Below are 16,989 nucleotides of genomic sequence, written 5' to 3' on the forward strand. Positions count from 1 at the left end.
TCATCTAGATGTTGAACAGGTGTTGATAGTATTACCATAGAAGTAGAAGTTATTATTTTCTCTGTTAATGTTTATGTTACTGGCATTGTGATTGTTCTTGTTATTCAAATGTGAAAATAAAATAAATTGAGTTAAATTGAATATAACATCTGTATTTGGCTCCTTCCACTTTTACCGGCACTCTGTTACCTTAAAAGCCTATCTGGACTAGTTTGGCCAGAAGGGATTAGACCTCCCTGTTACTGACATATAGAGGGACCAAGTTAGCTACAAGTAGTGCAGTCCCGCTTTAAGAGCTACAATGTCATTCATCACCAAAAATATTAGTTAGAGTTTCAGCCGAGCCATCTAAAATTATTTCAATAGATTTGAACTGCTGCTAATAACTACACTAATTTGGGTCATTAGTTTGCATTTGGTTGTAATTTATCCATAAACCTATATCATTTGCAAAGGGCATAAGATACAGTCAAACCTGCTTTAGTGACCAAATGTATAGAAAGACTACCTGCCTACAAAGACCACATGTCTTGTTTCCCTTGAAAATGGTTTCTCATTGAAACATGTACTACAGGAACCTGTACATATAGGCCACCTGCCAATAAAGGCCACTTTTCTTGTCGCCCTTGGGTGGTATTTATAGACAGGTTTCACTGTATTAGATGGCCTTGCATGCCACACTGCTTTAGCCAATCAGAACTCACCTCAGCGATGATGTCACCATTCTCTGCATGCACCAATGGGAGAGCACCAAGTTCCTTGAGGGCAGCAAACGCTCTGTACAGCTACAAAACAAAATGGCAATTTGTTTAAAATATATTGAAATAAATGAATGTTATACAGTAGGCTTACGGTTGCACCATGTGAGAGAGAGAGAGAGAGAGAGAGAGGGAGGAGGATAGGGGGTACTGAAAAGGACCGTCAGTAATCTTTCTTTCTTTAAATGTTAATTGAAAGGTGTTGTGGGTGAGTGGTACGTCACTTGACTGGGGATGCACAGGTCGCGGGTTCAGGCCACTGTACATGATGGTATAGCCATGGATCAATATATGCATCTTTAGTTGCCATGGGTTAACCCCCAAAAGTCACTATTCACATATCCGCGAAGTGAAAATTCTGCAACCTGGGAAGTATTCATTTTGGACAAGTGCAACACATTATTTTTATGCTGCGCGTAACCCATTGGTTAAAATTGTATAAATTTGGTATCAAAAGATGCATAATATTCTAGGTAATAAATTCATGAAAGCACACAGCTTAAACAAATCATCCTTGAACGTATAACGATGCCTGTCGAGGGGGTGGGATTAAAGCAGTGTTTGTTCATTTATTCAAACTCCTTTAAAAATACACCTTGGGTTCTTTTTTGCAGTGTTTTTACAGACAGACCTGATCTAAAATTAGAAAGTGAAAGAGGAAAACTTCTGTTCTAAGAGTCTACCATCTGCTAAGCTCATTTTATTTTTTTAATCAGCTGCCATTCACAAACCCCAGCTGCAAACACAGCTGTTTCATATCTTGGAAAGAAATAATGATTAAACCATGCTGTAGACGCCTGATAAGTGACAGCAAATGCACCCCTAAACATGACCTAAGCAGTATCCCCAGCAACAAAAATATCATCAATACTGATTTCCAATACCTATAATTTGTAACCAAGCAAACCCTACATATGCTGACAAAGGTTTCATCTTTGACAGACAAATTCTTTTAAAATGACGCTAACCCACTGTTATCAGTCCTTCATCATGCCAACAGCTATAGTAATTGGGTTTACTTGGGTAGCTCAGGTATTTCAATCACTATAAAACTGAGGTTTTGAAACTACAAACTAAACTAAGTAAATTTTGCCAATCTCTTCAGTTTTTTAAGGCTTGTCTGAGGTTTGTCTGGCGTAGCTTACCTCAAAGTCTTGCAGCATGAAGACGTCTTTGTAGGCCATGAACATCTTGAAAGAGTTGATTCCTGATTAAAAGAAACGAGGAAGAAAACGATGTATTAAAACTATGGAGAAAAAATGTGATCTGTAATTTGCTTTAGGCTTTGTTTTGTAACAAATACGGGGTCAAGGGTTACAACTGTGAGTGGGTTTAAGTTAGTGTTGTAACATCACGGATATCTCCAATTCCGTTTAACCGGCAGTCAAAACCGGACAGATTTCGGTTAAATGATAAAAAAAATGAAGAAGAAAAAAAAATAAATATATATATATATATATATATATATTTTTTAAATTTGTGTTTTATTTGGAAAATCGAAAGAAACCACATTATTAACAAATAATGTACATAATTAGAAAGTTTTACAGATGACATTTGACCCAAGTATCTTGACCTTTAACCCTTACCTTTCTCTTCAGCAATGACGCTGAGTTCCTTCTGGACACTCTCGCTCCACCAGGTGATACCGACGTGAAGGGAGTAGTCACAGCAGACCTTAGGGTCAGCCCAGGCACGCCATTGGTCGTAGGCTTCAACGAGAGATTGACCTCTGGTTGGCAGGCAGTGGTCAACTAGAGATGGGGAGAAAAACAAGTGTATGAATATAACAGACTTGCTCCTCCCTCCTCTTCTGTTCCTGCCTATCTTCCTCTCTTCGTTCTCCATCTTCCCTCCTCCCTCTTCCCTTTCACTACTTCCATTCTCTCCATATATCTCCTCCTCTCTATCTCTCTCTCTTCCTCCTGCTCCTTCTATTTCCTCCCTCATCCCTCCTCCTTATTCCCCATTCTTCTTCCATCATCATTCTCCACCTCTTCCTAACAAATCTTCGTCCTCCTCATCTATCTGCTCCTGTCCCTCCTAATAATCATCTTCTCCTCCTTCCTCCCTTCCCCTCCTTTCCTGCCTTGATCCTTCCTTCTCCCCCCATCTCTCCCTCCCTCCCTCTTCATGTGTACAATTATGGGAGTAACTGCTCCCAGGAAAGGAAAGTAGGAAATGGGTTGCCAATCCAACGCTCTCACTACTTACTGATCATGGTAGTTCCACCAGCGAGAGCTGCCTTAGTCCCAGGGTGGTAGTAGTAACCTTCATTACGTACTGCACATATTATACTACTTCATGATCAGGCAGCGTTACGACATGTCTACCTAGTACAGAAACATTTCATTATGTGTTGCCAATTTCACGCTCTCGCTACTTACTGATCATGGTAGTCTCGCCAGCGAGAGCTGCCTTAGCCCCATATTAGTAGTAAACTTCATTATGTATAGCACATATTATACTACTTCATGATCGTGGTGCTTCGACCAGCAAAGGCAACATTATGACATGTCTACCAGGTAGAGATACATTTCATCATGTGTTGCCAATTTCACGCTCTCAATACTTACTGATCATGGTAGTTCCGCCAGCGAGAGCAGCCTTGGTGCCCTGGTAGAAGTCATCGATAGCACAGGTTCCCATGAAGGGTAGCTGCATGTGAGTATGGGTGTCGATACCACCGGGGATGATAAGCTTGCCCTTAGCGTCCAGGACCTTGGCACCTCCTGGTGTGATGAGGTCCTTACCGACTTGCCTGTAGACGCATAGGATTAGAGGGGACCATTCACACTGAAAATTTAATCTTGTTTTGAAGTTATACTAGATGTCATTTAGCATTAGGATTGGTACATGAACATTGGTACAATTCACAAGGAGAATTAAATGAAATTGTGTGATGAGGTCCTTACATACTTGCCTGTAGATGCATAGAATAAGAGGGGTGTGTTCACATATACAATGTAATCTTATTTTGAAGCAGCGCTAAATAAAATTTTGCATTGTGATAGTGGGAGTGGAAAGGCAGATGGAGAATTAAATGTAGTCGTTCAGGAATTCCTTTGACCAAGACATAGCATGTTATTCACACCTGACTTGGTAAAGGGAAAAAATGCTGGGAGAATATCTTTTTTGGAAAAAGCATTATGAAAATCATCCTATAGTTGTAGTTTGCAAGGTTATACGTCAAGTAATAACTGAAATTAATAATATCTTTTTCTTTTCTATTTCAAATAGTCTTTTTTTCGAATTTTCTCAAGCAACATGGGCAAATATACAAAACGATGGATACATACATTTGACAAAGAAAGGTACAATGAGTTGGACTCCTTCTATCAAGAAATAAAATAAGCTTATCCTGTTGCGCATAGATTGTTTGTTCAACTTCAAAATGATATTTCAATTTCTTTTGAAAACATGGAAATGATAAAGATCCCTTCAAACATCTAGTTTGAATATATACAAAATAATGAAATTAAAAGAGGAATAATATCTTACCGAATGATGCCATCTTCCATATACACATCTGCATAGAAGGATGTGTCACTATTCACCACCTTGCCTCCCTTGATCAAAAGACGATTCTGAGCAGTCTGAACACAAAAACAAGAACAAGAATAAAGTTAATCTTTAAAATGTGGTCACCTCTAGAGCTTATCTCAAAAACAAAAATAAATTGTATCTTTAGCAACAAGAAAACATTAACCTTAGATACTGTATACAATGTATCTAATAATAAAATTCAATCTTCATGAACAAAGATTTTGTGAATTCCAAAGTTATTGCCATTTCAAGAACTCAAGTCCAAGATCCAGCTTTTACTTTCAAAGCAGCTACATGTAGGTACATTACATGTACACTGTACAAGTATCAGAAAATATGAAGAGACTTTTGATTGGGAACATTGTTTAATATCAAATCAATACTGATAAATATGAACAACGAACAATCATGCCATTACCATTAGAATGCAATAAATAGTGACGAACAAATCTCATAATTATTCTTGAAAGAAAAGACAGTAATTGTGACATTTATTCTATGATTATGATATCCATCTCCCTGTTTCTCTCTTTCTTTCTCTCTCTTTCTCTCATTCTTTGTATCTCTCTCTCTCTCTCTCTCTCTCTCTCTCTTTCTATCGATCTATCTATCTCAATTGATCTATCTCTCTGTTTTCTTGCTTTACACTCCATCATTCGCCGTTCCTCTTTATCATCTCTTTTGTCTATCTTTCTCTTCCTCCATCCTTCCCTTCCTCTGTCTTTCCTCTCCCTTTCTCTCTCTCCATCCCAACCACGTCTAATTAACGCTTCTGTCCATGGAACAGAACAATACAAGCAGCACAGTGCAGAACGCATTCCCACTTCCCTCTGAGATCAATCGATGCAATCACTCATCTTCTCACATCCCCTACCCATCTCCACTTCTCTCCCACAACACATCCCTGACATAACTCAAATACATGTAGCCATGCTCTGTGTAGCATGGATGGTATTGATAACATGCAAGGCAAACACACGTCGTTCTAGTGACAGATAGAACTATAAATGTCATATCCCGTATCAATGCAATGTTAGAATTATAAATACTGGAAGATTAATTACAGACATTACATACACATGTAAATAATGCTGCTCATAAGGGGAGGGGGGGGGTGATCGAGAAGTATGAGCATTAGAAGGAGAGGAAAATAGAGAGGGGCGGAAGCAGGGGAGAGAGAGAGAGAGAGACAGAAAGACAGAGAGAGACAGACAGACAGAAAGACAGTAAGAAAGAGAGAGAGAGAGAGAGAGAGAGAGAGAGAGAAACAGACAAACATAAATAGAGAGACAGACTGAGAGAGACAGAAAGAGACAGACAGACAGAAAGAGAAACAGACAGACAGAAAGAGAGAAGGGAGGGAGGGAAAAAGTATATAAAACATCAAATGCAAAAGAAAAAAAAAAGAGGTTTTTAAGAAACTTTGCCTATTTAGAGGTGTGTACCTAATCGGGAAGGGACAATGTAAAGAACAGACAGAGACAGAGAATTCATTTTATAGGATGCAAAGTGAATTCAAATATAGGGTGCATGTTCAATAGACATGTATCAACATTTAATACCATCATGTTTTCCAATGTAAATATATATCTCTCATAGCTTAAATATCAAATAATAGAACCCTAATATACATGTATGGCAAGTTAGCAACCATACCATCACCGCAGTAATATCCATTTCATCAATTTTTTTTTTCCTACAGGTATGTGGCCTGCTGGCTACGTTGCACTATACCTGGGCAAATTGATCAAATTTGCTGACTGAATTTGATTGAAAAATCTATGCGTGCATCTATTAGATGATACTGGTCCGTATATTGCACGATCAGGTGCATGTATGGGATATGCAGAGAGCCAGAGACATATGCATGTACATGTAGTAAGGTTGTATTATGGTATGTAGGGAATGGCATCGAGTTTGTCTTTAAAATGGAATGAGAGAAAGGATACTAGTAGAAGGTTGATTTTGAAAAGTTGAACTTAAAGATTTGGAAAATGAAATGAAAACATACATGTACAAAAACATCTCGAATTCTCCTCACAAATGCTACGAGAATATCCCTTTTTTATTTGTTTCTAGTAGTCAAATATGTAGGGTTTTTGTTGACATGAACTTTCTGTGTTACATACAAGTAAATGCCTTTACCTCATTCATCATTAAACTATTGCTGTTTGGAATAAGTGCCATACCATAAGCATTCATATACCAGTACTGCTAGGGAAAAAAAAATGAAATACAAAGATATTTAGCTTGAAAGAGCTTATAGAGCCTGGGGAACAAATTCTTTCCTTTTTTTTTCCTTCCACCTCGCCTAAACAAGCAAGAATTGGAAGAACAAACTTGTGCGACCAAAAAAAGGAATCATGATGGCAAAAAAAAGGAATTCATGAAAACGAAACTTACAACCACGTGCGACACACTTCCAATGCAGAAATGTTCATTCATCATGCTGTTTTTTCCATACAAGCAGGTAATTTTTTTGGTGGTTATTTTGGTATTATCGGCATTTCATTTTTTTTTAGAATATTTTTCTCTTCAAGTATGTTTTAAAATTAGTTTTCTATTGAATTTGTGATCAAATCACCATTTTAGGGCCGTTGTTTGACGTGTGGTATGTAAAATAAAAAAATAAAAAAATTAAAAATTAAAAATTAAAAATTAAAAAAATTATTAAAAAACATATTTTATGAAGAGAAAACGTAATACTGTAATTTGGAGGAAAAAACAGAGTAATTCCGGCAAAAACGGAATGGTTGGCAGCTCTGCTTCTTGCATTAACATTGTGTATGCTCACCGATCTGTGTATATATTAAGGACATGCTTGTGTAGCGAGAATAATCACTATACTTTGGACAAAATGCCAAGGCTTTCAACTGGTGTTATTTTCCGGCATTCATAATCAAGACTGACAGAACGCTGTAGGGGGTTTACCGCCAGTCCAGGGTCTCGGAACAACCCTGGTCTTGGGTGACGGATGAATTGTTTCCCATCCGTGTCTCGTAGGCTAGCCAATTTCTGACAGGTGATATTGATAGCCAATGATATTGATAAGTCTTCAAATTGATTTTCATATCATCAATGGAGAGATTTTCTACAGGGTTCTCACAAGAACAGCTACTGTAGTACTTATCTCGGCAGAAAGGTTTCATCATGAATTTATCAGACTTTTATTCTGGAAATTCCAATCTAAATGCAAATTCAAATCTTCCTTGTTTAACATACAGCTACACAGACTATGCCACAACTTCAGAGAGATATTAGCCGTAATCTCAGTGTAGCGCTTCCGTCACGCATGTTTCCATTTATGTACACAGGCGACCTTTGCTATTTACACGATGCGACGCAAGCACTACACATTTACGATCAGGTGGGACTGAGGACCAATATTGATCTAGTTTTCAAAGGAATCTCCTCATGTCATTGATAACATGATTTGATGTATTGACGGAGATCGAGGAAGCTTTGCTGAAACGAGAAGCGGGGTAAATACCATTCAGCCTATCAATAAATCTTGACACGTAATCTGAAATTCATCAAAAATGTGACGTGATGTAATTGGCACTAAAGGGCAAACACGCTACTGATGGCTTTCCAGGGTAGCTGTTACCAGATTAAGCAGTGTTTGGTCATTGTTATCCAAGGCTATGGAAGACATGATATTGACACTTCATTTAAAGATGAAGTTGAGTTCTGGTCATGCGATTGCATTGTGAAAGAAACGGTGTGGAACCGACCAGAAAATGATCATCTAGCATATAAGAATTTGTGCGTATTGCAAGGTTCTGGAATCATCAAAATGATAAGAAATTTGGCCAAGTCTTGGTAAAGTTACAAACACTTGCAAAGAAAGATGTATATGGGACTACACGAACACGTGGCGTAAAAAGCCGCCCCCCCCCCCCCCCGATTTTTACGATGTTACATGCATATTTAGAATATGAAGGCATTTGAAGAGCCATGCTTTTCAGGGAACATGTCTTAACTGATGTTCTTCCACACTTGCATAATAAGAATGAGTAATGCTCAAAAATTATTTTTCACCTCTTCCCAGAACTCAACCTTCTCTTTAATATATTCAAGGTTTATTGGCAGTTGACATGGGCTTCCATAGACTATTTCGGGTGGAAATTTTAAAGGAGTTACAGCATGAACTTCACATTATAGCTGAAAATATACTTATGATTAATTACTTTAATTTTTCTTTTCTTTACCTTTTAATCTTTTATTCTCTCTAAAAATTGTATGTATCTATCTCTCCCCCCCCCCCACCTCATCTCTCTCATTCTCTCTCTCTCTCTCTCTCTCTGTCACTCTCTTCATGGAGGCTTTTCTCTTTCTATTTCTCATGTAACCCATCTCTCCTTTTGCAATCTAGACACACTCTCTCTTGTCCTCCCTTTTGCTTTTACATCTCTCTATTTCAGTGATAAATGACTAACACATTTGTGCAAAAATTACAATATACTTTTGTATTCACAGCTCTTATTAGATTTCATCTCTACCAAAGAAATTTTCCCAGTAGGTGATTATAACATATTTCTCCCTCTTTTTTTTTGTCGCTAGGTTGATTTTGAGAGCTCCTTTATTCCGACTCTTGGATAAATTGTTTGGATAAAGAGAAGAAAAACTGGAAAGCAGGAAGCCTGACGGCAAACTGATCATGCATACAGGTATAGATCCATCATTGTGGAGGAACGCACCCCTAAACTATCATTATTTGTTGAAGAATTGCTTTTCATATTATAATGATCGCTACATTTATATTGCACACATACATGTATTTATCCTGGGGTGCTTCAATGTGCCAACAAAGTACTATTATTACCCTGGCTTTAGCAGATCGATCATGGAAAAAAATGAAAGATCCATCATTGTGGAGAAACACACCCACAAATTAACATTATTTGTTGAAGAAAATAATGCTTCTCATATTTTTTAATGATAGCTACATTTATCCTCATGATTTTGTATCTTGATAAAGTTGCCTCTATACTTATATATGAATGGAAAGGGGTGTGTACATTGCAGTAAATGGTTTATGAACCCCTCAATTCTCACTCAATCTTGTTCTGCATGCATATGACTCCATCATTACAAGAGGCCCCCCCCCCCTTCTCCCTCCATCCTCCCCTCTCCTGCCCCACCCAAAGAAAATTACGATTTGTTGCAGAATCATAAATGAGCACTTTCCTCCTGAGAAACAATCTTTTTTTCTTCTTTTTCTTTTGGGAGAGAAGACTTCAGAACTCATCATCGTGCCTCTGTGTCTTGCAGTATAATCCATGAGTCACGGGACAGACCAGGATGAAAGGGCAATTGGATGCAAGGACATTCAGCCCCCCCCCCCCCCCAACTTTCTGTACACATACTATTAGGACAGACCATACAGACAGAAGGGCGCGGACAGATGCTTGGACAGTGCAATTATGTATGTCCATTTCCGTCCATATCTGTCCATATTTGTCCACATACTATTGTGTGCCCGACAGAATTAAGGGCGCTGACAGATGGTTGGGCAGCACAACTATGTACATGTACATTTCAAGAAAACTATGAATATATGTATCTCGTTGGGATTTTTTTTTTGACCACGTCATTCATGTACATGTACATGGACTGTATCATACACAAGCAAATTTAGCGGACAGATGCACGGACAGTGCAACTACATGTATGTACATGTACATTTCAAGAAAACCATGAATATATATATCGAGTGTTGAATTTTTCTGACCATGTAATTTATGGATTAAATACACAAGCAAATTTAATTAGAAAAGAAAATAAGACATCTGTGCAAGGTCCAACATGATTGAAATGATGACAAACTGCTCAGGCTCGCGCATCAAATTATCATTCTTAAAGCTAGACTGGCAGTAACTCTATGTCAAATGAGATCTGTTAATGTTCTCTGCCCAGTTTCCGGAAAATACTTATGATAAAATGGCCCCCAAATCTAAGCAGACAAATTCATAGGCCCTGCATGCGGAGTTAATGAGGCCTCATAAGACAATAAATCATAAACCTGTTTACCAAATTCCATCACAGATAATTAAAATCCCCAAGCTTCCACTATAAGCCAAAGAGCCTAGATCGAGAGACTGGCGTCAAAAGCTGGCATCGATAAATCTAATTTCTTCTCGAACAGCCCCTTGCGGTATGTCACCTTAAAAACCATCGCTACGACAATTACGGACGAAATAGCCAACAGATATTAAGTTTAATCAATACAACACATTAGGCCTTGTTTAACAGCGTGCATTCAATTACAGAATGTCTGCGTGTCTTGTTTGCTTCTAATTTGGAATTTTGTGACATGGATTTTTGTTTTGGTGCCATCCAAAGCCTGTGGACATCGCTCTACACTGTGTATGTGCACAAACTGCACATGTAATAAATGTACATTATTACTAACCAGGCATGTCTATGAAGTGTAGAACACTTATTGTGCAAATTTTTAAAGATTATTTGTCATAACTTGAAATAAAATCCAATATTCATACGCCTTTATAGGTTGTGTGGATTTATGAAAACTTAAAAAGGAACTTTTGTCCCATTCAAAAGTACTCACCTCGTGAGTACCGGTAGTTCAATATCAGTTGAATTATGCATGAATGCATACATACATGTACATGTCTTGAAAAAGAGGGGGAATTCCCTTCTTACCATGGATTTTACATACATGTACAGTACCTGTCTGACATACAACAGCCTGATAATTGTTGTTTTTAATGAAAAGCTACAATAAAATCTATTCAAACATAGATCAAAACTGTAGGAAGACAGAAGCAAGAAGTCATTTATGAATTAAATATCATTTGAGGCACACAAGAAGAGGAAATATTAGGATAAAGAGGAAGGTAAAGTAGGTGTCGCTATGTTGATTCAGTCATGTCTGTGAATCCATTAAAGGTCCTGTCAAGGAACACCTTTCGCTCTGCTGGGAACACCTTGCCCTGGACTGCCAACAAGGGACCTACTAATGGACGGAAGAGGCGTGATATATTGCAGCCAAATTGGCAGGAGCTGATTTTCATTGTGAATAGGGCGAGTACCCAGTTCATACCGAGATATGCTTCGTATCATGTAATGGAATTAAAAAGACCTATCATAAAGCTTGGAACACCTTCTCTGGACTGCTAACGGATCGACTAAGAGACGAAAGAGGCGTCATATATTGACATGAGCTGATTCCAGGTGTGAACGGAGGCACCCTGTTCATACCAGGCCCTTAATATTCAAATCTGAACTAGGGAAAGAAAGAGTGGTGAGGAAGTGGGGGGATCGATGCAGGAGGGAGTTTTTATAAGGCAAAATACCTACAGAATATCAAATTTCAAAAATTTAAATAAACTGCACCTAACACTTACAAAGTTACATGTATACTGTTGCCTGCGATATTCTTTCTATCACTAATTATATCACCTTGACACAGGCAAGTTTTAGATGTTTCCATTCACTGTATAAGTCATTCGAAATTAAATGCAAATTGACTTGCCTTCCTACGTATTGCTTACATGACAAATGAAACCACACTCTCTTCCAACTTCAAAATATATATTACATTCAAAGTCGATCTGCAAATCAACTTGCCTTTTCAAGTATTGCTTATAACTGAACACTTCCGCGCCGTAACAACTAAATCCCAATTCTTTCTGTCGATGTGTTTTAACAATGTACACAGAATGATTAGAACCGTCAGATTTTCTCACTAACTATCAGTCTGACATCCATCCATCCACTACGTTTTAAATTAGATGCAAATTGACTTGCCTTTATATATATTGACGGCAAACAAAGCAACTATTCTGTCTTGCAGCAACTAACTTGCTATAGCATTTCCTTTTGAGGATGCACAAGATCTACCTCTAGATCTATTCTAGTCTCTCTTGGTTACAGAATTTTGGAATGACACCATTACATTATCTTTGCATTGGCACAACAAAGACGCTTTTACATTAACATTACAGGATGCGTATCGACCTGCCCTAAAAAGCATTTCAGTTAGATCGTCCGATTCCCATAGCGCCCTCGGGGGTGGGATAGTGTTTCGTCTTTCAAGGAGTGTCTCTTGCATTCAGGTCACATGACCAAACGGAGATGAACCGATTCCGAGGCCCTCTACCACCCCCCCCCCTCCCCACCCCACCCGCCTTTCCATGTACTGTAGCTATCAGCCACACAGCAAATAAATAATTCAAAGCTTTACAGATTAGGGCACTTACTCATATCTTAGTATCTGAGTGGGAGCTAATGGTCGGTTTATTTGGGGTGCTTCTTTGGTAGCAGTTGTGTAAAGATAATAGATAAACAGTATACACAGCCCGTTTTTTTTCTTTGCACCTTTCAATGGACACAAGATTATGTGATCAGAGTTGTTTACCTTTAGAAATTGATAATGATATAGGATAGACTATTCAGTACACACTTTTTTTAGCAACCTTTATATAAATGTGTCTGTACATGTACACATACATTTTTAGTGGGAGTTGTGAATGGACCGTTTATTAGACATGCTTTGGGCGAAATAGTTGTGTAAAGTTATTTGATAGACAGTAAACACAGCCAGCTTTTCTAGGCAAAGTTTCAACTGAACAAGATAATGTGAGCTTTATAAATTGATATATAACATGGATGTATTCAGTACTCACATTGTAGCAACCTGCAAGTACATCATGTAAATGTGTCTATACATACAATTCTCAGTGGGGGCTGTGAATGGTTGGTTTATTTGACGTGCTTTTGGGGAAACAGTTGTGTAAAGCTATTGGATAAAAAGTAAACACAGCCAGCTTTTCTAGGCTTTCAACTGAACAAGATACTTAGTAATGTGACTGAGCAAGATTAGGACATAAATGTTAACCTTTAGAAATTGATCACATACTTTCAGCCATTAGTATGTACAGGTACAGTGTACATGTGCATGCCAGTGCTTAATATGGGATGTCCATATAAACTATCAGGGAGATGTGTCAAACTATAGAGGCACTCTGTTTTTTGAAGGTTTATAATTCTGAAATTTCGTAAAATTTCCATCAGTGAATGAAAAAGTATGTTTTTCTAAAGGTTATCAATTTTGAACAAATAATACAAAGTTCTTGGTCATGTTAAAAAATTATGAAATTTTGGAATCATCAACCTTCCTAAAAGATGACATGTAGCCTTGTAAAATTACAAAAAGGTACAAAAATGGTAAAGCCTATATATCTCCATAGGATTAGAGCATGCAGAGCCCTGAATTGAAAGTGTAACTCTCAAATAATTTCCCTTAGACTCTAACTAGGAAGTATACTGTACATGTACATGTGATACTTTATGATCTTGTTTCTAAGATTTTAACACTTTACTCCTACACAAACGGAAACTGAAATGGAATATGTTGTATTTTCGGATAACATGAGAGTTCATGTAGGTCAAAGGTCATAAAACAGATGTTCAATTTCCAACAAAAAGGTGACTACAACATTCCAAGGGTATGTACGTGGCCGTGCCTTAAATTTGATGAAAGTGATATGGGGGGGGGGGGGCTTTCCCAATATTTTTTTTTTCTATCTCTTTAATCCTACACTAACAAAAACTAAAGTACAATTTGTTGCATTACACTTGATGCAAATAATATAACCTGAAAGCTTGCCCAAGGACATACTGTACAACATAGCAGCAATCAATGTTTGAAGACTGGATTCCAAGGATAGTATTTGTAGTTCATTCATTAATATTATGTTAATGGAATGACTTGTCACTACATGTAGGTCCCCAGAAAAGAATCATCCATAAATTGGAATATGTTTAATGTTAGTACATGTACATGTAGTTGTAGTAGCAGTTATTTTACCCGACTGCTAAGCCTAAGAAAGCATAAATGCTTGTTAGTAAGCAACCAGAGGACCGACGGCTTTAGGTCCTCTCCGAGGAACCAGTCTACTGCAGGGCAACAGTAGGTCCATGGTAGGACCATGGATGCACAGATAGCAGATTTGTAGGCCGACTGACTGATAAAACCACCTGTGTATTTAGCTCAGGTCACACAGGCACACCAACCACACAGGGACCTTGACCTCATTATAAGGTCATTGATGTCCTGCCAAGGATGGGCTATTTGGGTCATTCCCCAGGTACAAGATACAGTCTGCAAATTCAGACCCTATTACCATTAATGTCTTTGACCTGGTTACAAACCTTTAATAAATTGTTCTTTGTGGCTTAGTTGAGAGAAAAATAGTGGAATATTGGAGGGTCACTTTTCACAGATTGTCCATAACATCAGGGAAAGTCAACTCTCGCATTCAGGACACGCATCATAATAAAGCAGAACAATAGTACAGACTAAAAATAGACTAATAATGCTACTCATCCCTAAACTGTCTATTTTCTAGTGATCTTCTATGGGTAATTACAAGAGCAACGTGGCAGATCAAAGTACCCACAAACCGTAAAATAAGGTCAATGTGTTTGTATGTACAACAAAGACAGAATTATAATGGAATTACAACTCACATTGGGTACATGTACAGTGCTCCTTCTCTGGAAGGACCTCATTATTGGAAATAAAAAAATTCTAGATGAACTGCTCCGAGTGCAGAGTAAAGCAATATTCACTTTATTTTGAAATGTCTCATATAAGATTTTGGTAAATTAAGAATTAACTGTTAATTTCATTGACAGAATACAACAAGGCATGATTATCTTGGAGTTGCCAACTTAAGGAGGATAAGTGCTTCTTTCCCTTCCGGATCACGGCAAGAAAATTAAACATTCTGGAAACACCGCTCGGAGAGCTCCCTCGACAGCTCGCCATGTATTAGTCATCACAATTTATGATGCTAGAGAAACACACACTGCATACATGCATCAGCTAGGGGCCATGTTTGTATTATGAGAGAGAGGAGTTTCCATGATATAGCAAGATGCCTCCATGTAATGTACATGTACAGACATATAAGTTTGGAAGAGAGGGGGGGGGGGGGGGGTTGTACCATAAATTTGATAAACATTTGGGGGAGGGGTGAAACCAAAGATAGGGAGAGAAAGGGGCCTTGTCCTTGTCCACAGATGGGAAAAATCAGACCTACTCAATGCATCAACTTGACGCCATGTTTGTATGATGAGCGAGTGGAGTTTCAATGATAGCAAGATGCGTTTAGAGATGTACAGACATCAAGATGGGGGGGGGGGGGGGGGGGGATGTACCACAAATTTGAAAGACATTGTGGGGGGGGGGGGGTAAGGCAAAGAGAGAGGAGAGAAGAAAAGAAGGGGAAAAAAGAGAGGGGAAAAAAAGGACTCTGTCCTTGTCCATAGAGAGGAAAATCAGACTCAGATGTACATGCATCAACTTGAGAGCTAGAGAGAGACTAAAACTTAAAAGAGAAAGATACATGTTTGTAAAGCGTACTTGTAGAAAGAGAGAGAGGGATATGGGGAGAAAAGAGGAGAGAAGAGAGATGGGGAGGAGAGAAGAGAGATGGGGAGGAGAGAAGAGAGATGGGGAGGAAAGAGAGAGAGAGAGAGAGAGAGAGAGAGGTTTGGGAGAAAAAGGAAAGAGAGAGAGGGGGATGGGGAAGAAAAAGGAAAGAAGAAAGTGAGAGAAAGATAGAGAGAGAAAGACAGAGGAGAGAGAAACAGAGTGGATGAGAGAGAGAGAGGATGAGAGAAACATAGAGAGGGTGAGAGAAACATAAAGAAGATGAGAGAGAGAGAGAAAGAGGATGAGAGAGAGAGAGAGAGAGAGAGAGGGGATGAAGATTGAAGGACAGCAAGAGACAGTACTATAAACATATGAGTCGTCAGGGATGGCCATGCCTCGTGCGACATCTGGCCAATATTTCCTCCATGACATCATACACTATCTGGGTTAAAGAGCTCTACCACTGCATGTACATCATTATAGATCTAGAGTTAACGACTAAAATATTCATACCCCTTGTAAATTTGATGTGTTTTGGGGGGTAACCCATGAATGAAAGGTGGACTGGTTAAATAAGGGCCATTGTTGAATACATTTAGATGTAAGATTTTATAATATATCACATTCTCAAGAAATATAAATCCAAACAAATCAGTTTCTCACAAACTTAATCAGTTACAAAGCTTGGTAAGAGCATGATTAATTTAGTTAACTGTACAGTGTACTTGTAGAGCCTACATATATTGTACATGTATGCATTGAGGCTAAAGTAGCGATGCACTGGGAATGTTTTGAATGCGCAAATCACTTCTAACCACATCTGCAATGCATGTTTTGATTGGAATGAAGCTCAGAAAATTGCCCTTTCGAGCGAAAATGTCAAGCGGTGTTACTTGCGTTACAAGCTACCTTCCTTGTCAAAACATGTGTCAAGAATAAGGTGACATGTTCAGTCAAAACATGAAAGTTGTGAAGGTAGCCGGAAGAGATTAGAGGGGGAGATGGTAGGGTGTCTTCAAGCTCAGAGGCTTTTTTTTTTTTTTAGGTGGTCTGATTTTCTAAATTTGCGATCTTCTCAGAGCAAAAAACAGCCTGTTCCCCTTTCAAAACCTATTTCCACAATTAAAATCCTCACTCTTTCATTTTCATTTTCCTGGATTTTACAATACAAGTTATTACCCCCCTCAAAAAAAGAAGGGGGAAAAAAGAACATTTACTTAAGTAATTTTCATTTGCAAAGAATAATCTTGAAAAAAGCTACATAAAGCTTCTTTTTGG

The 16,989-nt window shown here is 38.3% G+C and overlaps 1 protein-coding gene across 1 annotated transcript in view; it reads right to left on the minus strand.

The window, feature by feature from the left end:
- The window catches only part of LOC579662 (dihydropyrimidinase), a 45,788-nt gene that overhangs the window by 18,860 nt on the left and 9,939 nt on the right, over positions 1-16,989 (minus strand). The window contains exons 2-6 of the mRNA XM_030993452.1: positions 4,260-4,354; positions 3,335-3,519; positions 2,348-2,512; positions 1,904-1,965; positions 705-785 (exon numbers count right to left, since the gene is read on the minus strand). Of these exons, the coding sequence (XP_030849312.1) occupies positions 705-785; positions 1,904-1,965; positions 2,348-2,512; positions 3,335-3,519; positions 4,260-4,354 (588 nt within the window). The remainder of the gene's footprint in view (positions 1-704; positions 786-1,903; positions 1,966-2,347; positions 2,513-3,334; positions 3,520-4,259; positions 4,355-16,989) is intronic.

This window comes from Strongylocentrotus purpuratus, unplaced genomic scaffold (assembly GCF_000002235.5).
Source record: "Strongylocentrotus purpuratus isolate Spur 01 unplaced genomic scaffold, Spur_5.0 spur5_scaffold_20, whole genome shotgun sequence".
In the NCBI taxonomy this organism is placed as follows: Eukaryota; Metazoa; Echinodermata; class Echinoidea; order Camarodonta; family Strongylocentrotidae; genus Strongylocentrotus; species Strongylocentrotus purpuratus.